Source organism: Saimiri boliviensis, chromosome 12 (genome assembly GCF_048565385.1).
Source record: "Saimiri boliviensis isolate mSaiBol1 chromosome 12, mSaiBol1.pri, whole genome shotgun sequence".
Lineage (NCBI taxonomy): Eukaryota > Metazoa > Chordata > Mammalia > Primates > Cebidae > Saimiri > Saimiri boliviensis.
In genome coordinates, this window is record NC_133460.1 from 549900 (window position 1) to 572576 (window position 22677).

Here is a 22677-nt window from a genome sequence, read left to right on the forward strand (position 1 = left end):
TCAGTCACTAGGCTTCCTGTTATGAGAGGTAATCAACTCCTATTGGTTGGCTGGGCGTGGTGGCTCACACCTGTAATCCCAGCACTTTGGGAGGCCGAGGCAGGTGGATCATGAGGTCAGGAGTTTGAGACCAGGCTGGCCAACATGGTGAAACCCTGTCTCTACTTAATATACAAAAATTAGCAAGGTGTGGTGGTACACCTGTAATCCCAGCTTTCAGGAGGCTGAGGCAGGAGAACTGCTTGAAACCGGGAGGTGGAGGTTGCAGTGAGCAGAGATTGCACCACTGTACTCCAACCTGGGTGACAGAGCAAGACTCCATCTTGAAAAAAAAAATAAGTAAAAATGAATTCCTATTGGTTAAGCCACTTTAGTTGCTTATGTTACTTGAAACCAAAAGCACCCCAAAGGATAGGAACAACTGAGCTCTGTGAGGCTCAGCTTCCCAAAGACATACACGAAACACTTTGCAAATACACTCGCATCAACGGAGATCACAAAGAGAGTGTGTGTGTCTTTGCGTTTAATACAAAGACAGATGCCTAACCCCAAGAGTCATCATTTTCCAACCTGAGATTGTGTCTGCACGATTTTCCTTGCAAGGCTCTACCTGCTGGTCTTCGGAGGTAATGGCAGCCCCTGCCTAGAGGGGCCCAGTTCTGGCCCTACCTGCGGAGTCTGACTAACTCTGTCGGTAACTCCGGGCGCTTATACCCCACCTCTACCTTGGGGGTGGTGGAGTGGCATCTCTCGGACACACCTGGATTCTGGCCTCAAGAACTTTCAAAAATGGGCTCCTCTCAATTCCCAGCTCAGATCCCTGGGTTCTAATCTGTTGGTTCCCTTTTCCAGGGGTTGTGAGTTTTCGGGTTCTTTGTAGTCTTTGCCTGACCTAGTACACGTGCTTGTATTGACTGCCTGTTTGACTTGTGGATGGCTATTCCAGGGGCTCCCAAGTGTTCCAAATACAAACTGAGAAGGCCTGAGTACAGAGGCTCATGCCTATAATCCCAGTATTTTGGGAGGCTGAAGTGGGAGGATCACTTGAGGCCAGCAGTTTGGGTTATAGCAAGAGCCTGTCACTGCAAAAAAAAAAAAAAAAAAAAAAAAAAAAAAAAAAAGCGTTTAAAAATTAGCTTGGCATGGTGGTGCATGTCTACAGTCCCAGCTACTCGGGAGGCTGAGGCAGGAGAATTGCTTGAGCCCAGGAGGCAGAGGTTTACAGGGAGCTGAGATCACAACTGCACCACTGCACTCCAGCCTGGGCGGGAAAGCGAGACACTGTCTCAAAAATAATAACAAAATAATAGTAAAAATAATAACACATAAACATGAAGATAACAGGCACAAGTCTTAAGTTTGGAAAAACCAGCACTAACAATCTTCACAAGAAGCTCCAAGATAGAGACTGTCATCACCCCTTTTGACAGATGAGGAAACTGAGGCTGAAGAGGAAAAGATAATTGGCCACAGTCCCAGAGGGACTGAGGGATAGGTGGGTGCCAATGAAGACCCCGATGGCTCAGCCCCAGGGCTGTTCCCCACCCTCTTTCCATCCTTTGCAGACAGCTGGCCCGGCAGGGCCTTTGGGCAGTGAGCCCCAGAGCCAGAGCTGAAACGGGCCCATGCCCGTATTTGCCCAAGGCCTCGGTTCTTCCTCACCCTCCCAGGCTGCAAACACAGATGTGCCTTTTGCTTTTTTCCTTTTTCAGCCACAGCACGCCTGGTCCCGAGCCAAACTCCACATTCCTGGCAAGAACTGCAGACAAGCAGGACAGGCAGAACTCTCTGGCGCTGGCCCCGTAGCGCCCTCGCCGGGCTCCCATGCCCACGAGGGGCCCACTCACCTTGAAGCATGCTCCGGTAGGCTGTGTCTGCGATGGCATAGATGTGAGGCGGCATCTCGTGCCTCTTCTTGCCCTTGTACATGTCGACGATCTTCTCCGAGTAGATAGGCAGGTGTTTATAGGGGTTGACCACCACGCAGAAGAGGCCAGAGTACGTCTGCAGACAGAGAACCCAGCTTATTTCCAGACCTTCCCAAGGGAAGACAGAGCGCACAGAAGCACTCAATGTTCTCATTTTAGAGATGGGGAAACTGAGGCTTGGAGTCTTGGGAGGAAACCCCGAGCCTCACTGGTATTCCAGGTACAGGGGAAGGGAAGAGGAGAAAAGCCAAGAGTGGATTTCCGGGCTGCCTAGGTGACATTTTGCAACTCTGTGGGGTTTCTGTTTGAGATGGGGTCTCACTCTGTCACCTAGGCTGGAGTACAGTGGTATGAACATGACTCACTGCAGCCGTGACCTTCCTGGATGCCGGTGATCCTCCTACCTCAGACTCTCGAGTAGCCAGGACTACAGGTGGTCACCACCACACCTGGCTAGTGTTTGTATTTTTTGTAGAGACGTAGATTTCATTATGTTGCCCAAGCTGATCTTGAACTCCTGGGCTCAAACAATCCTCCCCTTTCAGTCTTCCAAAGTGCTGGGATTACAGGCATGAGCCATTGCACCTGGCCAAACTGTGAAGTTTTAAAGAGCTCTGGGTCCAAATCTCAGCTCCGCTCCTCCAAGCTGTGACTCTACCTCCCCGGACCTCACTGGCTTAAATAACAGCCAGCATTCCTTGAGCACTTACTATGCGCCAGGCACCAAACTAAGCACTACAAAGAATCTTTTTAGGATGTTCACAATCTTATTAAATGCTCATCATTTAACAGGTGGCACGCTTAAAATAGTAACTCAGGAACATTAAATAACGGGACTGTTTACAGACACGTGTGCAGAATTAACGACACCCAATCAGTGATATGAGCAGTTAACAGCAAGAAGAGAAGAGAATGGTGTTTACTTTTTTTTTTTTTTTTTTTTTTTGAGACAGGGTCTTGCTGTCACCCAGGCTGGAGTGTAATGGTGTGATCTTGGCTCACTCACTGCAGCCTAGAGTTTCTGGGCTAAAATTACCCTCTCTCCTCAGCCTCCCCAGTAACTGGTACCACAAGTGTGCACTACAATGCTCAGTTAATTTTTTTGAGACACAGTCTCGCTCTTGGCCCCCAGGCTGGAGTGCAATGGCGCCATCTCTACTCACTGCAACCTCCACCTCCTGGGTTCAAGCGATTCTCCTGCCTCAGCCTCCCAAGTAGCTGGGATTACAGGTGCACGCCACCATACCCGGCTAATATTTGTATTTTTAGAGACAGGGTTTCACCATGTTAGCCAGGCTGATGTCAAATTCCTGATCTCAGGTGATCTGCCTGCCTCAGCCTCCTAAAGTGATGGGATTACAGGTGTGAGCCACGGCGCCTGCCCAGGGTTTTTTCTTTTTTCGTAATTTTTTTTGTAGAGACAGGGTTTCACCAGGTTGGTCTCAAACTCCTGAGCTCAGGCGATGTACCTGTCTCAGCCTCCCAAAGTGCTGGGATTACTGCGCCCAGCCAGAGAGGAAATGTTAAGTGACCACTGGAGACATAAAAAGCCACACGGCCATACAAAGGGACCGTCCAGAGGGAGCTGCAGCCATACAGAAACACGACTGCCAAAACCATGGTCCAGGAGGGAGGGAGAAGAGGTAATAACACTCCAACTTCTCTCTCCTTCTACCACCCTCTCATCTCTTTCTGGTGCCTCCCACTGTTCATGTCTAAGAAGAAACCCCAGTGAATCAGTCTCTAAAACACGGCAGAGGCATCTCCTTATGGAATCCTCACAACTACTCAGTAATAGTGATTTTCTCACTGCCCGTTTGACAGGAGGGCAAAGCGAGGCTTGGTGAGGTTGTCACCAAGTCACACAGCTGGAGAGAAGTTGGGAACTACTCCCCTCCAGCTGTGTGACCTGGTGACAACCTCACCAGCTACTTGGGAGGCGGAGGCAGGAGAACTGCTTGAACCTGGGAGGCAGAGGCTGTAGTGACTGTTTACCCCAGAGCAGCTGCCCCTGACCACTAATGAAATCCCTTCCTCATCTGTAACACGGAGACAGACACAGCTGTGCCTAAAAAGGATGGAAGGACTGACACATGCTCTCCAAGGTGGATGACCTTTGAAAATATGCCAAGTGAAGGAGACAGGCATGAAAGGTCACGCATCGTGTCAACTCTTTATGTGAAGCATCTAGAGTAGGCAAAGCCACAGAGACAGGAAACAGACTCATGGTTCGCAGGGGCTGGAGAGGCGAGGATGAGGAATAACTGCTGATGGGTATGGGCTTTCCTCTTGGGGCTATAAAAACACTCTGGGGCCAAGTGCAGTGACTCATGCCTGTAATTCCAGCACTTCGGGAGGCCAAGGCAGGAGGATCACTTCAGGCCAAGAGTTTGAGACCAGCCCAGACAAAAACAGCAAGACCCCACCTCTACAAAAAATTTTAAAAATTACCTGGCCATGGTGGTGAGCACCTGTAGTCCCAGCTACTTGGGAGGCTGAGTCAGAAGGGTTGCTGGAGCCAAAGAGCTCAAGGTTACAGTGAGCTATGATCGCAGCACTGCACTCTAGGCCAGGCATCCCCAAACTTTTTACACAGGGGGCCAGTTCACTGTCCCTCAGACCGTTGGAGGGCCGCCACATACTGTGCTCCTCTCAGTGACCACCCATGAAAGAGGTGCCCCTTCCTGAAGTGCGGTGGGGGGCCGGATAAATGGCCTCAGGGGGCTGCATGCCGCCTGCGGGCCATAGTTTGGGGACGCCTGCTGTAGCCCCTGGGTGCCATAGTAAGATCTTGTCTTGAAATTGATAGCTGCACAACATTGTGAATGCACCAAATGCCACAGTTTTCTTTAAAATGCTTAAAATGGTAAATTTTATGTTACTTGCACATTACCATTTAAAAAGTAGCAGTCCTGGCTGGGTGCAGTGGCTCATGCCCAGCACTTGGGAGGCCGAGGAGGGTGGATCACTTGGGAGGCCGGGAGGGCCGAGGTCAGGAGGTTGAGACCAGCCTGATCAACATGGTGAAAACTTTTATCTACTAAAAATACAAAAAGTAGCTGGGGATGGTGGCGGCTGCCTGTAATCCCAGCTACTCAGGAGGTTAAGGCAGGAGAATCCCTTGAACCCAGGAGGCAGTGGTTGCAATGAGCCCAGATCACACCACTGCACTACAGCCTGGGTGACAGAGCAAGATTCCATTTCAAGGAAAAAAAAAAAAAAAAAGTAGCACTCCTGTCCCACCAGGTGAATAGGAGCATCTGAAGATAATCAGACCAGGGATGAGGGAGCAAAGGCACACGGCGAATCCCGCCATAGGCGTGGTGAGGTGCTATCGTCATGATTTTTCATTTCTGGATGCTAGATTTTCCCAAGATTGAGGTCCCAGTTCAGGAGACAGGCTCCCACCCATCCCACAGGACCTGCTTTCCCCAAGCGATAAAAACGTCAGTACTGCCCAAGACTCTGATGGCCATAAAGCACATCCTCTTCCGAGCAAGTGACCGAGGGAGAATCAGAGATCCATCTCTGAGTTACGAGTAGGGTGAACCAAGCAACAGAGGGTTAAGGCACTTGACCAAAGCAACCAAGGAAGACCCTGGCAGCACCAAGCCCAGCATGGTCCACCTCTAGGTGTGAGCACAGTCCGTTATGCTAACCAGCCTAGGCCCACCTGACAGAAACAGAAACTATTGATCATTCCTTCGTTCGTTCGTTTGTTCATTCATTCATTCATTCATTCATTATGTATGTCCTAGATGCCATGCAAGGTGCTGGGACTACATTAGAACATAAAAAAAACACAAGGTCCCTGCCCTCAAGGGGCTTTTAGGCAAGGGCTGGAGCCAGAGAGTGGGAAGGTCTGGCTGGGTGCAGTGGCTCATGCCTGGACCCAGGTCTTTGGGAGATCAAGGCAGGAAGGACCCCTCTTCCCCATTCTATCACCCAGAACCCTCCCACCCATCCTGCAAACACCAGCTGCAAGTAGCCTGAGGCCAGGGAGCCCCCACTTTCTCCTCTTCAGTCCCAGTACTGACCTTGGTATGGAGTAGGTGCTAACTAAATGCTTGTTAAATGCATATTGAGGGAGTAACTTAAGGATACAGCTTCCAGAGAGCAGGGGCAGCCTGACTTCATCTCTGTGACCTGGAGCCTTGTGCTGCAGCAGGAGGTACTCAGTAGACCACATGGAGCCAGGACAGCAGCTATGTCCTGTTCATCAGTGTTCCCTGTGCCCAGGACAAGCCTTCCAAACAGCATGTGCCCAGTCCATGGTCATCTGAATAAAGGTCAACCAAGCCCCACCCTCCTTCAGGTCTTGACTCCACCTCCAGCTCCTCTGGGGCCACACCCATGGCCACACCCCTTTTGAATATAGGTATCATTTACAGCCCTGTCCGTCTTCACTCAAGCCCTTGCTTGACCTGGAGGCAGTCAAGGTCAGTGGCTAAGGGCTCAGAACTGGGTATCAGTTACTTGAATTTGAACCTTCACACTGCTGCATCATTTTGGTTTGTTTGAGACGGAGTTTTAGTCTTGTTGCCCAGGCTGGAGTACAATGGTGCCATCTCGGCTCACTGCAATCTCTGCCTCCCACGTTCAAGTGATTCTCTTGCCTCAGCCTCCCGAGTAGCTGGGGTTACATGGGATTACAGGCATGCACCACCATGACCAGCTAATTTTGTATTTGCAGTAGAGACAGTACTGACCTTGGTATGGAGTAGGGGCTAACTACTCCATGTTGGTCAGGCTGGTCTTGAACTCCTGAGCTCAGGTGATCTGCCCACTCTGCCTCTCAAAGTGCTAGGCTTACAGGTATGAGCCACTGCGCCCGGCCACTCTGCTACTTCTTAGCTGTGTGACCCTGGGCAAGTTTCTTAACCTCTCTGAGCCTCAGTTATCCTCATCTACAAAACCGGGCAGCATACCAACAAGCCCTTCCTAGGTGTGCTGTGAGATAATACTCACAAAGCATTTAGCATGGCGACTAGCATGTAGTCGGTGCTCAATTAATGTTGTTTAGTGACTCTTATGCTCCCTACATTTCATGAGAAGTGAAGTCTTGCCACCTTGGAGCCTTCAATATGCTGTTCCCTCCACCTGGAACACTTTCCCCCTGATCTTCCCACAGCTGTCTCCCTCTCCTCCTTTAGACCTCAGCCTAAATGTCACCTACTGGACTGTGACCCGCACACTGCTGTAGTTCCCACATCCCACACGGTGCCAGGCACGGGGCAGACACTCAGTCACCTGTAATCCCAGCACTTTGGGAGGCCAGCGGAGGTCAGATCACTTGAGGTCAGGACTTTGAGTTTGAGACCAGCCTGGCCAACATGGCGAAACCCCGTTTCTACTAAAAATACAAAAATAAGCCGGGTATGGTGGTGCACGCCTGTAATCCCAGCTACTCAGGAGGCTGAGGCAGTAGAACTGCTTGAATCCAGGAGGCGGAGGTCGCAGGCCACTGCACTCTGGCCTGGGTGACAGAATAAGACTGTCTCAAAGAAAAATAATTCTTACAAAGAAGGAAGGACCATCCAGCCTTTTCAACTCCACCACCAGCTTCTGAAAGAGGAATATGACTTTCATCCTGTTGTGTTTGGGATACCTCTCCTAGTGCCATGCACGCAGCAAGCACTTAATCCATGCTTCCAGGCAGAGCCGAATCTCTGCTGAGCTCTGCAAGAGCTTTCCAAACAAGCCAGGGTATGACGATGGAGCGAGAGGAAGATGGGCACAGGCAGCGGCACATCTCACACAGGGCCGTGGGGCCTCAGCATCCGGCTCTTCCTCCCACATCGTTCAGCCACTTCTTCACCTCGACCCAGCCCAACCATAGTTGACTGCGTTTCTGCCTCTCTGGCCCCAAGAGCCCGTCCCCAGCTGGTTAAGTTCAGAGGTTTCAACATCCCGGCCTCCAGTGTCCCAGCCGGCATGTCACGGGCCCTTAGCAACCCAGCTGCAGGCCCAGGATTTCCCTCTTGTGACCGTATTAGGAAGCAGCTCCGACTTTTCCCTGATGCTTTATATGGTCAGCCACAGAGCCCTGAGCAAGGGGTGCCCCCAGGGCCTGCAGCAGAAATGAGGAACAGCGGGGGGGAAGGAACACTGGCTTTCAGACACACAGGGCTGGCTGGGCGTGGTGGCTCACACTTGCAATCGCCGCACTTTGGGAGGCTGAGGTGGGTGGATCACCTGAGGTCAGGAGTTCAAGACCAGCCTGGTCAACATGGTGAAACTCCCTCTCTACTAAAAATACAAAAATTAGCTGGGCATGATGGCAGGCGCCTGTAATCCCAGCTACCTGGGACACTGAGACAGGAGAATTGCTTGAACCCAGGAGATGGAGGTTGCACTGAGCCAAGATTGCACCACTGCACTCCAGCCTGGGCAACAGAGCGAGACTCCATTAAAAAAAAAAAAAAAAAGATCAGAAGGGCTATTTCCTGGGGCTTAACAAAGTACACCTTCCAGCTATGGTGGCTTTCTACCCTTCAGGGACCAGAGCAGTGGCTGGCACCCAGGAGCCTCTGCTCATAGTCTGCTTGCTTCCTGCGTCCCTGGGTGGACACTGCTTCCAGAGAAGGCTAAGATTGCTGGGCTAGGTCTCTAAGCAGGAAACATTGCCACCTGCTCAAGTTTGGAAGGTGGGCTTCTCTTGACCCCCTGGGCATTCCAGAAGCAGAACCAGAACTGGAAAAATGGCCTTTGGGGCTCATGGGTTGGGGATTTGGGTTTGGGGGAGTCCAATGAGCAGGGGGTCTCACCCACCGTGGCTCTGGTCATGCTTTTCCCAACCCCAGAGGTTTGGTATAGGGTGGAGGGTCCCACTGTCTGCAGGACCAAGCAGGCTCTGTGTGAGTCAACAAAAGAGGTGCCATGGTCAACAGCTACCAGGGCCTGGGAGGCGACAGGGAGTGGTGGGGCCTGTGGAAAAGCAGGGAGCATAAAGCCCATCTCACAGGGACTGTTCCTTGCACCCTGTGTCCTGGAGTGTCAGATCCTCTGCTTTTTCAAGCAATGACAGAAACAGATTTCTTTCTTTTTTTGATATATTAACTCAATTAAAAAAGTAGAAAATCACTCACTCTGTGTTAGCAGGTTGTAATCATTAGCCTAGCACCTAGTTTTAGGCAGGGCACAGTGGCTCACACCTGTAATCCCAGCACTTTGAGAGACCAAAGCAGGTGAATCCCTTGAGGTCAGGAATTTGAGACCAGCCTGGCCAACATGGTGAAACCTGTCTCTATCAAAAATATAAAAAATTAGCCGGGTGTGGTGGCATGCACCTGTAATTCCAGCTATTCGGGAGGCTGAGGCAGGGGAATTGCTTGAACCTGGGAGGTGGAGGCTGCAGTGAGCTGAGAATGCACCATTGCACTCCAGCTTGGTGACAGAGTGAGACTCTGCCTCAGAAAAAAAAAAAAGAACCCCACGCTTTAGAACTGACGTCATAGATGTGCATCTAACTGTCATGTATCTTGTCTTCTTCCAATCAACTGTACAGCTGGGATGGGACTTGGCCCTCTGAATCGGTTTCCCATAGAGAAGCGAGAGAGCAAAGAAAATACACACTTTACAGTCAGATAAAACCAGAGTTGGAACTCAGGTCCGTTTCTAAATGTGCACCCTCACAGCCCCTTCCTAAGCAAGCATGACCTCTGCCTCCGTCACCTGATCTGCAAGCTGGGATCATCGGCTTCCCTGCTGCTGGTGTTGTGAAGAACCAAGCAGGCTGGGAGGAAGCTGAGATAGTACCCGGCCCACAGCAGATCCGCACCTACTGAGCTCACTCCTCCTGAATCCCTTTTCCTCATCCCCTAGCAAGATGCCAGGGACAGAGCTGAGTGCTTTAGTGACCCACAAAAATTTCCAGGCTGTGCCCCGTGGCTCATGCCTGTAACCCCAACACTTTGGGAGGCCGAAGCAGGCAGATTGCTTGAGCTCAAGAGTTTGAGATCAGCCTGGGCAATACGGTGCAACCCCATCTCTACCAAAAACCCAAAAAATTAGCCGGGTGTGGTGGTACGCGCCTGTAGTCTGAGCTACTCAGGTGACTGAGGCAGTTGGATCCCCTGAGTCCCAGGAGGCAGAGGCTGCGGTGAGCCGAGATCATGCCCCTGCACTCCAGCCTGGGCAACAGAGCAAGACCCCATTTTGAAAGAAAGAAGGAAAGAAGGAAGGAAGGAAGAAAAGAAAGAAAGAAGAAAATAATAAATTTGAGCAGACAGAACTCAGCCAAAAGACAGCATTCAGAAGACCAAGGGACCCTTAGGACCAGGCATGAAAGTCATGCTCCCTCCAGGTACGCCATGAGCAATCTCCAGCAGTTCGGGTAGGGTGCTGGACATTGCTGAGCCCAGAACCTGCATCTCTAAGGAGAGAAGCTCCTCTGGCTTCTACAGACCCATCTAGATCCAGGAGGACAAGAGGTCTGCCACAACCTTCTCCAGGGCCCATCATTTCAGGCAAGCTTTGCAGAATGGAGGAGAAAGTTCCCTTGGTCACAGAGGGCGAAGCCATGCAGGCCAGCCCTCGGACCTGGCATCACCTCGCCATCTGCCTACTAACAAGAGGCATGCACGCTACTATTATGGGCTGGGAGAGTAACTTACCGTGCTCCCCCACCCAACCCTTTCCTTCTTTATCTTATCCGTCATGGACAACGGTTTCTATTAAGCAATTAAACTGACCAGAAAGAAACAACAAAAGAGCAGGCCCATCATCACAAGGCTGAAAGGACTTTAATCTAATCTGCTCAGGGAAGCACAGCAGGAATTTGAAGCTTTGAGTCATTTATTTTTAATCTGCTGTCAGAAGATAGTCTGGGTCTCGGGACCTTCCTGCACCCTCTTTTTTTTTTTTTTTTCCTGAGTTCTGTTTGAGGAGAACGGGTAAGATGAATACATAGGCCTGTCCTGAGACTCCCTGGATGGAGGTGACACGTCTTAGATGGAAGATTTGTGCCCTAGGAGCCCAATTTTCCCTCTGGCTCCCTGCCAATCTCTTTAGAAATGTCCAACATACTGGCTGGGTGCAGTGGCTCACGACTGTAATTTCAGAACTTTGGGAGACTGAGGCAGGTGGATCACCTGAGGTCAGGAGTTCGAGACCCGGCTGGCCAACATGGTGAAACCCCATCTCTACTAAAAATACAAAAATTACCTGGGCATGGTGGTAGGTGCCTGTAATTCTAGCTACTCGGGAGGCTGAGGCAGGAGAATCACTTGAACCTGGGAGGCGGAAGTTGCAGGGGCTGAGACTGCACCATTGCACTCCAGGCTGGGTGACAGAGCAAGACTCCATCTCAAAAAACAAACATAAATAAATAAATAAATAAATATGAATTCGCTAGGCCTGGGCACAGTGGCTCACGCCTGTAATCCAATCGCATTGGGAGGCCGAGGCAGGCAGATTACCTGAGGACAGGTATTCGAGACCAGCCTGGCCAATGTGGTAAAACCTCGTTTCTACTAAAAATACAAAAATTGGCCAGTTGTGGCGGCGGGTACCCATAATCCCAGCTACCCAGGAGGCTGAGACAGGAGAATCGCTGGAACCAAGGAGGCAGAGGCTGCAGTGAGCCAAGATCATGCCACTGCACTCCAGCCTGGATGACAGAGCAGGACTCCATCTCAAGAAAAAAAAAATTAGCCAGGTGTAGCGGTGCACACCTGTAGTCCATAGCTACTCAGGAGGCTGAGGTGAGAGGATTGCTTGAACCCAGGACTTCGAAGCTGTAGTGAGCTATGATGGCACCACTGCACTCCAACCCGAATGACAGATAAGTGCCCATATCGAAAAAAACAACAACATAGATATGAGTTGCTCACCTTTACCACTTGGCTCTTTAAAAAGCCACTCTAACCTCCTCTGAAATATCTGTAAGAACAGTGGAAAAATGGCCTATCCCCATGGCAAATTCTATACCCCTTAAAAGGGGTGTCTTTGGGGCTGAGCTATCTTATACCAGTCAATGCTGAGCATTTCCAAATTTGTACTGTGCACCCAACAGGCTGATCATGACCACAGCAAAAACCAATCACAGTAACACTTGACATTTTCAGTGTCTACACTTAACACGTAGCGGAAGCGTGTTAAGTGCTTTCTCTTTAGCATAACCCACCCCATGAGGCTGGCACTACTTTTTTTTTTTTTTTAAACAGACAGGGTCTCACTCTGTCACCCAGGCCGGAGTACAGTGGCGCAATCCTAGCTCACTGCAGCCTCCAGTTCCTGGGCTCGAGTCATCCTCCTGCCTCAGCCTCCCTGAGTAGCTGGAACTACACGTACGTTCCACTGCACCTGGCTAATTTATTTTTGTAGAGATGCGGTCTCATTGTGTTGCCCAGGCCACTCCCAAACTCTTGGACTTAAGTGATCCGCCTGCCTCAGCTTCCCAGAATGCTGGGATTACAGGCATCAGCCACCATACCCGACTCCCAAAAGGCTGGTACTATTCTTTTTTTTGAGGAGTCATCTCACACTGTCACCTGGGCTGGAGTGCAGTGGTGCGATCTCAGCTCTCTGCAATCTCCGCCTCCCAGGTTCAAGTGATTCTCCTGCCTCAGCCTCCAGAGTAGTTGGGATTACAGGCACCTGCCACCATGCCCAGCTAATTTTTTTGTATTTTTAGCAGAGAAGGAGTTTCAGTATGTTGGCCATGGTCTCGAACTCCTGACCTCGTGATATGCCCACCTTGGCCTCCCAAAGTGCTGGGATTACAGGCATGAGCCACTGCGCCTGGCCGAGGCTGGTACTGTTCTTGCATCCATTATATGGAAAAGGATGAAAAAGCTTTAGAGACATGAGGTAACTTGCTGAAGGGTGAGAAAGCCCATTCAGAGAGAGACACAGACAGAGGCCCAGTGGGTGACCTCTGCACACCAGTCTGGCATCACGGGGTCTCAACGTCCTTGTCCGGGAGAGCTGACCCAACTCCACCAGTGATCTGGGCCTCACTGCATCACACTCCAAGCCCCAGTCCTGCAGTCCAGGCAGTCCCACAGAACTCTCTATAATGGGAACGTCCAACAGAACTTTGTATGATAATGGGAACGTTCTGACTTATGCCACCCAATACACAAGCCACTAGCCATAGGCAGCCATTGAGCACTTCATCCGGGGCCAATACAACAGAAGAAATACCTTTTTTATTATTTATTTTATGTATTTATTTTGAGATGGAGTTTCACTCTTGTTGCCCAGGCTGGAGTACAATGGCCTGATCTCGGCTCACCGCAACCTCCGCCTCCCAGGTTCAAGTGAGTCTCCTGCCTCAGCCTCCCAAGTAGCTGAGATGACAGGCACATGCTACCATGCTTGGCTAATTTCTGTATTTTAGTAGAGATGTGTTTCACCATGTTGGCCAGGCTGGGCTCAAACTCCTGACCTCGTGATCCACCTGCCTTGTCTGTCCAAAGTGCTGGGATTACAGGTGTGAACCACCACACCCAGCCAATTAATTTTTTAATGTTTCTTTCTTTCTTTCTTTTTTTTTTTTTTTGAGATGGTGTTTCTCTCTTGTTGCCCAGGCTGGAGTGCAATGGCGCGATCTAGGATCACTGCGACCTGTGCCTCCCAGGTTCAGGTAATTCTCCTGCCTCAGCCTCCTAAGTAGCTAGGATTACAGGTGTGTACTACCATGCCTGGCCAATTTTTGTATTTTTAGTAGAGACGGGTTCACCATGTTGTCCAGGCTGGTCTTGAACTCCTGACCTTAAGTGATGCACCTGCCTTGGCCTCCGCGAGTGCTGGGATTATAGGTGTGAGCTACTGCATCCGAGCCTAATGTTTATTTTTAATTAATTCAAATCTAATTGGAGTCAGCCATGAGTGGCCAGGGGCTACCATACTGTGCCTTCTCTAGGACTCCCTGATCTGCAGGTCGCCCTGTAGGAGTCCCAGGACCGACCTGACCATTCCTCTCTGTGACAAGGAAGGCCTTCCTAAAACCTAGCCACTTTTTTTTTTTTTTTTAAAGACAGAGTCTTGCTCTGTCACCCAGGCTGGAGTGCAGTGGCACAATCTTGGCTCACTGCAACCTCCGCCTCCTGGGTTCCAGTGATTCTCTTGCCTCAGCCTCCTGCGAAGCTGGGATTACAGGCACGTGCCACCACGTTCAGCTAATTTTTGTGTTTTTAGTAGAGACAGGATTTCACCATGTTGGCCAAGCTGGTCTCGAACTCCTGACCTCAGGTGATCTGCCTGCCTTGGCCTCCCAAAGCGCTGAGATTGTAGGCACGAGCCACTGTGCCTGGACAACCTAGCCACATTTTCATGTCTCCTACCCACCTGGCTGCCAAGAAAAACCGGTCTTTCTAAAGCAGTTATGAGCTCTTCCTTATTCTCAAGAGGAGGAAAGGGCACAGAATGGTATCGACGAAATCTGTTGGGAGCTTATCATACATCTTAGCACTTGGCATAGGTGATGATGTGGGATGGCGCACCGCCTGTCTACAAGAGGGTGATTATTCCCACTTTACCGATAGGAAAACGGAGGCTTCAAGAGGGGAAATGACCTGCTCAAGGCATGAGGTGTGAACCCACGTCGGAATGATTCTTCCCCATGACGCAGTCTCCCTCCATCAAACCTTCAGCCTTCCTAACACGTTCCCCCCGCCCTTTTTTTTTTTCCTTGGGACAGAGTCTTGTTCTGTCACCCAGGCTGGAGTGCAGTGGTGCGATCTCGGCTCACTACAACCTCTGCCTCCTGGGTTCAAGCGATTCTTCTGCCCCAGCCTCCCCGGTAGCTGGGATTACAGGTGCGCACTACCACACTCGGCTAATCTTTGTATTTTTAGTAGAGACGGGGTTTCAGCACGTTGGCCAGGCTGGCCTGGAACTCCTGACCTCAGCTGATCTGCCCGCCTTGGCCTCCCAAAGTGCTGGAATGACAGGCGTGAGCCACCGCGCCCCGCCCTCCCAGCACATTTCTAATGCCTGCGTTCCTGGTGAGGCCAGGAATGGGCACCCGGCCGCCCCGCAATGCTCACGTATATTAGCCCCGAGAAGTAGCGTTCCCTGAGGTTGTGCAGCACGGAGGCTTCGTTGAGGCACGTCAGCTCCGCCATGTCCTCCACCTTGGAGAACTTGGGTGGGTTCATCTTCTGGATGTCGTCTTTCCCCACCGTGACCTTCTTGCCATTCTCCACGAGCTCCACGATCACCTCATCCCCCTTCTCCTCCTTGATGCTGGCCGCCTCGAAGCCCTGCTTCTCCGAGGGGACCCAGACAAGTTTCTTGGCGGCCCAGTCAGCCTGGGCCACGGGGCTGTTGATGAAGTTTTTGTCCACAAAGAGGAACTTCTCATCGTCACTGAGTTGGCCCTTCTGTGCCATGGTGCCTGGTTGGTCCCCTGTGGAATAAGGTGACAGGGTCATAATCAGGCCAGAACGAAGCCCCAAAGACAGCTCAGTCACTCACCTTGCCCCATCTGGGGACTCAATCTGCAGAAACATCTCACAAAGACGTTCCCTGCCGTACTGTGTATGCGGTGAAAGAACAGAGGCCACCCAAAGGCCCTTCAGAAAGGGATGTGTGTCATTGCCTAGAGCACCGAAAGTCAAGAAATGACCCAAATGTCCAATATAGAGCTGGATACGTAAGCCATGCTATTTCCATGCAATGAAATACTACCCAGTGGTTAAGAAGCAGGAAGTAGGGCTGGGTGTGGTGGCTCACGCCTGTAATCCCAACACTGTGGGAGGCTGAGGTGGGTGAATCACTTGAGGCCGGGAGTTTGAGGCCATCCTGGCCAACATGGTGAAACCCTGTCTCTACTAAAAATATCAAAATTAGCCAGGTGGTGACATGTACCTGTAATCCCAGCCACTTGGGAGGCTGAGGCAGGAGAATCGCTTGAACCTGGGAGGCAGAGGTTGCAGTGAGCCCAGGTCGTGCCACTGCACTCCAGCCTGGGCGACAGAGCAAGATTCCACATCAAAAAAAAAAAAAATAAGGCCAGGCGCGGTGGCTCAAGCCTGTAATCCCAGCACTTTGGGAGGCCGAGGCGGGTGGATCACGAGGTCGAGAGATCGAGACCATCCTGGTCAACATGGTGAAACCCCGTCTCTACTAAAAATACAAAAATTAGCTGGGCATGGTGGTGCATGCCTGTAATCCTAGCTACTCAGGAGGCTGAGACAGGAGAATTGCCTGAACCCAGGAGGCGGAGGTTGCGGTGAGCCGAGATCGCGCCATTGCACTCCAGCCTGGGTAACAAGAGCGAAACTCCACCTCAAAAAAATAAATAAATAAATAAATAAATAAATAAAAAGAAAGCAGCAGCAGGAAGTATGTCTACACATGCTGATATGGGAAGATGGTCTAGTCTAATTGTCTGTTGCAAAGTAAGACTCCTCAAATGTTTAAACATAGAATTACCCGGATCACTTGAGCCCAGAAGTTGGAGACCACCCTGGGCAAGGTAGCAAACCCTGTCTCTACAAAAAAATACAGAAAGTTAGCCAGGCATGGTAGCGCACACCTGTAGTCCCAGCTCGTTGGGACGCTGAGGTGGGAAAATCACCTGAGCCTGGGAGGCCAAGGGTGCAGTGAGCCTAGATCACGCCACTATACTCCTGCCTGGGTGATAGAGTGAGACTGTGTCTTAAAAACAAACAAAAGACCCAATGCATATCTATAGAATACAACTCAGTAAAAGGATAAAAATGATGCAGTAGAATAGCTGAGTCTGAAAAGCATCACGCTCAGTTAAAGGGACCAGACCCCAAAGGCCACAGGCTGTATTTTTCCTTCGACACGGAAAGCCATGAGGCTAGTACAAAAGTCACCGCGGTTATTGCCATTGAAAGTAATGGCGACTGGGTGCAGTGGCTCACGCCTGTAATCCCAGCATCTTGGGAGGCCAAGGTGGGTGGATCACCTGAGGTCAGGAGTTCAAGATCAGCCTGGGCAACATGGTGAGACCTCATCTCTACTAAAAATACAAATATTAGTGGGCCATGGTGGCATGCACCTGTAGTCCCAGCTACTGAGGAGGCTGAGGCGAGAGAATCCCTTGAACTGAGGAAGTGGAGGTTACAGTGAACTGAAATCACACCATTACACACCAGCCTGGGCGGCAGAGCCAGACTCCGTCTCAAAGCAAACAAACAAAACAAAACAAAAAAATGAAAAGAAGGTATTGGCAAAACAGAAAAGGCTATGGTGACAGGTAATCAAGAGCTGCCAGGGGACGTCGTGCGTGGTGGCTCACACCTAAGATCCCAGCACTTTGGGAGGCTGAGGCAGCCAGATCACTTGAGGTCAAGAGTTCAAAATCAGCCTGACCAATGTGGTGAAACCACGTCTCTACTAAAAATACAAAAATTAGCCAGGCATGGTGGTGCATGCCTGTAATCCCAGCTACTCGAGAAGCTGAGGAAGGAGAATCGCTTGAACCCGGGAGGTGGAGGTTGCAGTGAGCTGAGACCACACCACTGCACTCCAGCCTGGGTGACAGAACAAGACTCTGTCTCAAAATAAAATAAAATAAAATAAAATAAAAATAAATAAATAAATAAATAAGGAATTGCTAGTGCAAGGAAATGAACTGACTGGTAAGAGGCACAAAAGGCATTTCAGGGTGATAAAAGCATTCCATGTGGTAACGGTGGTGCTTACAAGACTGTATACATTTCTCAAAACTCATTAAGAATGTTCTGTACCCCTATGACTAAAGTGAACGATAACATATTACAGAGTTTCAAAGAGCTAGAAGGAGGACACTGAATGTTCCCAACACAATGAGATGGTAAACGTCATCACAGAGGAAGCAGCAAAATAAATAAATAAATAAAACAAATGGTAAATGTTTGAGATGATGGATATGCTAAATACCCTGATCTTATCTCCCCCTGTATTTTATGTATTAATATCAAAACATTACTAAGAGCTGGGCACAGTGGCTCAAACTTGTAATCCCAGCACTTTGGGAAGCTGACACAGGAGAATCCCGTGAGGCTAAGAGTTCAAGACCAACTTGGGCACATAAGGAGACCGTCCCTATAGAAAAAACTAAAAATTAGCCGGGCATGGTGGTGCATGCCTATGGTTCCAGCTACTCAGGAGGCTGAGGTGGAAAGATGGCTGGAGACCGGGAGGTCAAGGCTGCAGTGAGCGGTGATCACACCACAGCACTCCAGGCTGAGTGACAGAGCAAGACCCTGTCTCAAAAAAATAAATAAATAAATAAAATAAAAAACACTATGAACCCCATGAACATGTATGATCATTTGTCACTTAGGAAATAAATTTTTAGTTGGGTGCAGTGGGTCATGCCTGTAATTCCAGCACTTTGGGAGGCTGAAGTGGGCAAATCACAAGGTCAGGAGTTCAAGACCAGCCTGTCCAATATTGTGAAACCCTGTCTCTATTAAAAATACAAAAATTAGCTGGGCGTGGTGGCAGATACCTACAATCCCAGCTGCTTGAGAGGCTGAGGCAGGAGAATTTCTTCAACCCAGGAGGTGGAGGTTGCAGTGAGCCAAGATGGTACCACTGCACTCCAGCCTGGTGACAGAGACTCTGTCTCAAATTTAAAAAAAAAGAAATTTTTTAAGTTGAAAAAACTCACTCAAGCTGTACACTTGAAAAAAACCCTTGAATTTAAGTTGGTGAGCTTCATTTTATGTAGACTATACCTCAATAAAGTTTATTTAAATATTTATAATAAACTATTTCTCATTTTATATGTTTGTCTATACATTTCTAAAAGTCTAGAGAATTTCATACTAAAATATTATACCAGGGTTCTAGCTGGTCAAATATGAGACAGTCTGAATATCATTAAGAAAAATAATTATATTTCCATCACCCCAACACTCCAAAAAGGGTTGAAAGATGAATATATTTAAATCCGTACGTTTAAAATGATTTTGTTGTTGTTGTTTGGGATGGAGTCTTGCTCTGCTGCCAGGCTGGAGTACAATCACACAACCTTGGCCTCCCAGGTTCAAGCGATTCTCCTGCCTCAGCCTCCTCAGCAACTGGGATTACAGGCACCTGCCACCACATCCAGCTAATTTTTCTATTTTTAGTAGAGATGGAGATTCACCAAGTTGACCAGGCTGGTCTCAAACTCCTGACCTCAAGTGATCCACCAGCCTTGGCCTGCTGAAGTGCTGGGATTATAGGCATGAGCCACTACACCCAGCCCCAAATGCATTATTTTTATAAGTGGCACAGAAAGTCGGGGTAGGGTGTGTGATACAGAAATCTTGATTCTACCGCTTCCATACAAAGTGTTCCTTAGGATAACTAAACTGAAAAGGAGAAGTCTCTCTTCCTGGAAGATTAAGTCATCAAATGTCTCTACATGGGAAGCCCATTGGTGGTGGGTCCTTGTTACCTGTCCTGCTATCCAGATGTGTTTATGAGGAGAGAGACAGAGATGACATGCTCTATAGGCCCGTCCAGCCCTGTTCCTGACTCTGACCACAGCTGCAGGAGCAGCTCCTTCCACCTGCCTCTGCTGGAGCCCAGAGAACTGAGTTGCTGGCTAAGTGAGGACATATGGCCACCAGGATCTATGTGTGGCTGACATCCTTCCTTCAGAAGAGAATTCACAACTCCTTTGAATTCACTGATAATTCCCACACTTGGTCCCCAAATCCCACAGAGACAAGTAAAGACCCATGTCCCACTATTGGACCCCCAGAGCTGAGTAGCCAACTGCTGAAACCCAGCCTCTTAGGTGATGCAGATTTTTACAAGACACAACGGGGAGTGGCAGCTATTCCAATACCTATTCTTTTTCTTTCAGGGCTGAACATAGTAATAAAATAACTAATTAAAAATATCTGCAGCTGGGTGTGCTGGCTCATGCCTGTAATCCCAGCACTTTGGGAGGCCAAGGCATGGAGATCACCTGAGGTCAGGAGTTCGAGACCAGCCTGGGCAACATGGTGAAACCTTGTCTCTACTAAAAATAAAATTTAAAAAAAGTAGCCAGTCATGGTGGCAGGCACCTCTAATCTCAGCTACTCATGAGGCTGAGACAGAAGAACCACTTGAACCCGGGAGGCAGAGGTTGCAGTGAGCCAAGATTGAGCCATTGCACTCCAGCCTGGGCAGTCAGTGAAACTCTGTCTCAAACAAACAAACAAACCTGGAAGCTGATTTGCTCAGAGGAGATTTTCTGCTGGGAGATTTTATATAGTAGCTGATGAAAAAAAAAAAAAAAAAGTGGTGGCTGGGCTTGGTGGCTCATACCTGTAATCCTAGGACTTTTGGGAACTGAGGCAGGAAGACTGCTTGAGGTCTAGAGTTGTAGACCAGCCTGGCCAACATGGTAAAACCTTGTCTCTACTAAAAACACAAAAATATTAGCCGGGTGTGGTGCTGTGTGCCTGTAACCCCACTACTCAGGAGTCTGAGGCACGAGGATCGCTTGAACCTGGGAGGCAGAGGTTGCAGTAAACTGAGATCATGCCATTGCACTCCAGCCCAGGCAACAGAGACAGACTTAATCCAAGAAAAAAAAAAAAAAACCACAAAGAAGATTAAAAAAAAAGTAGAGAAAGGAGGAAATCCCCCATCTAAATCTGAATAATCACTTCACATATGCAGAAAGTGAAAGAAACATCTGGTAGACAACATGCATCATCTGATGCTTACCAACCCTTCTTCCTGAGGTCAGCAGCTCCAGGCCAGCCTTTTAAAGTCATTAATGAATCTGGCTTAGATCAGAGTAAGAACAAACATTTCCTGTCCCTGACTCCACTTACCCTGTCTTAAAAAAAAGACTCCGTCCTACAGGGAAGAATTCCAGTGAATACATGAAGAAAAATTAAACCAGGATGTAACTGCCTATAAAACCCTAATAAAATAATGAGTCTCAAGGTGGGTACACTGGCTAATGCCTGTAATCCCAGCACTTTGAGAGGCCCAGGTGGGCATATCACCGGAGGTCAAGAGTTTGAGACCAGCCTGGTCAACATGGCAAAGCGCTGTCTCTACTAAAAAATAAAAAAATTAGCTGGGTATGGTGGCACATGCCTGTAATTCCAGCTACTCGGGAGGCTGAGGCAGGAGAATTACTTGAACCCAGAAGGCGGAGGTTGCAGTGAGCTGAGATCATGCCAATGTACTCCAGCCTGGGTGACAGAGCAAGACTCTGCCTCAAAATAAATAAACAAATAAATAACAGGGTCTTGGCAAGGGCTACCAGTAATTGCTAAAACAATTAGACCAGTGCGGCTCACATTTCCTGATTCATTAGCTACTGAGTCATTAGGACTGGGATGGGGCCCGAGAATATGCATTTTTCTTTTTCTTTTTCTTTTTTTGAGATGGAGTTTTGCTCTTGTTGCCCAGTCTGGAGTGCAATGGCACGTTTTCGGCTCACTGCAACCTCTGCCTCCTGGGTTCAAGAGATTCTCCTGCCTCAGCCTCCCAAGTACCTGGGATTACAGGCACATGCCACCACGCCTGGCTAATTTTGTATTTTTAGTAGAGACGGGGTTTCTCCATGCTGGTCAGGCTGGTCTTGAACTCCCACATTTCTAACCAGCTTCCAGGTGATGCTGATGATGCTGTTCTAGGGTCCCCACCATAGGACCAACTGTATTAGATGAAAAGCTGCTGTGGAATTTTATAAGAGATGGCAAAACGCTGTCTCTACTAAAAAATACAAAACCTGAATGACATCACCCGAATCTGCTAATCAATCTTAACATCATGAAAAGAGAGCTGACTAGACATTATAAACATTACATGCCATGCAGATGGCATGACGTAGCAGGTGCTGATACCACGAATGACATATTCTTGCTAATATGAAGAGGGGGTGGAGATGGAGGATGAAGGCGATGAAGCCTCTGGACCTAATGCCTGTCCACAGAAAAGGCAAGGCACAGGGGAGCATATTAAACAATGCAGTAATATCCCAAAGGTGGGCACCAGGACAGAAGACTGTTTTTTTGTTTTGTTTTTTTTTTAGACAGTCTCACTATGTTGCTCAGGCTAGAGCACAATGCAGGGAATCTCGGCTGGGTTCAACCAGTTGTCATGCCTCAGTCTCCTGAGTAGCTGGCATTACAGGCACATGCCACCACACCTGGCTAATGATTGTATTTTTAGTAGGGTCAGGGTTTCACCATGTTGTCCAAGCTGGTCTCGAACTCCTCACTCAGGTGATCTGCCCACCTCAGCCTCCCAGAGTGCTGAGATTACAGGTGTGAGCCACCACACTCAGCCAGGACACTGCTTTTTTAACAAGTAAAATACAAACAAAAAGTAGGGGAACCTATAGATTAAAAAATAATTAAAAGAAAAGAGGCTGGCAGTGGCCCACGCACATAATTCCATAATTTGGGAGGCCAAGCCAGGAGGATTGCTTGAGCCCAGGCATTCCAGACCAGCCTGGGCATTATAGCAAGACTGTAAAATCATAACAAACAGGCAGGCATGGTGATTTCTAAAAAATAATAAAAATAAAAATAAATACATCAACCAAGCATGGTGATGCATGCTTGTAGTCCCAGCTACGAGGAGGCTAAGGCAGGAGGGCTGCCTGAGCCCAGGAGTTTGAGGCTGCAGTGAGCTATGATTGCATCACTGCACTCCAGCCTGGGTGACACGGTGAGACCCTATTGCAAAAAAAAAAAAAAAAGAAGAAGAAGAAGAAAAAAGCCACAGAGAATGAGGACATTTCTTAAATATAGGGCATTTTTCATTAACCTAGAAGATCTTTCTGAGCCTAAATAAAGTGCATGTTCATGCATGCTGGCAAAATTTCACTGGC

At 49.1% G+C, this 22677-nt stretch overlaps 1 protein-coding gene across 4 annotated transcripts in view; it reads right to left on the minus strand.

The window, feature by feature from the left end:
* Positions 1 to 22677, minus strand: part of MYH11 (myosin heavy chain 11) — a 154537-nt gene that overhangs the window by 118653 nt on the left and 13207 nt on the right. For all 4 annotated transcript variants that reach the window (XM_074381598.1, XM_039478276.2, XM_074381599.1 and 1 more), the window contains exons 2-3: positions 14924 to 15285; positions 1848 to 2004 (exon numbers count right to left, since the gene is read on the minus strand). In XM_074381598.1, the coding sequence (XP_074237699.1) occupies positions 1848 to 2004; positions 14924 to 15268 (502 nt within the window). In that variant the 5' untranslated portion in view covers positions 15269 to 15285. The remainder of the gene's footprint in view (positions 1 to 1847; positions 2005 to 14923; positions 15286 to 22677) is intronic.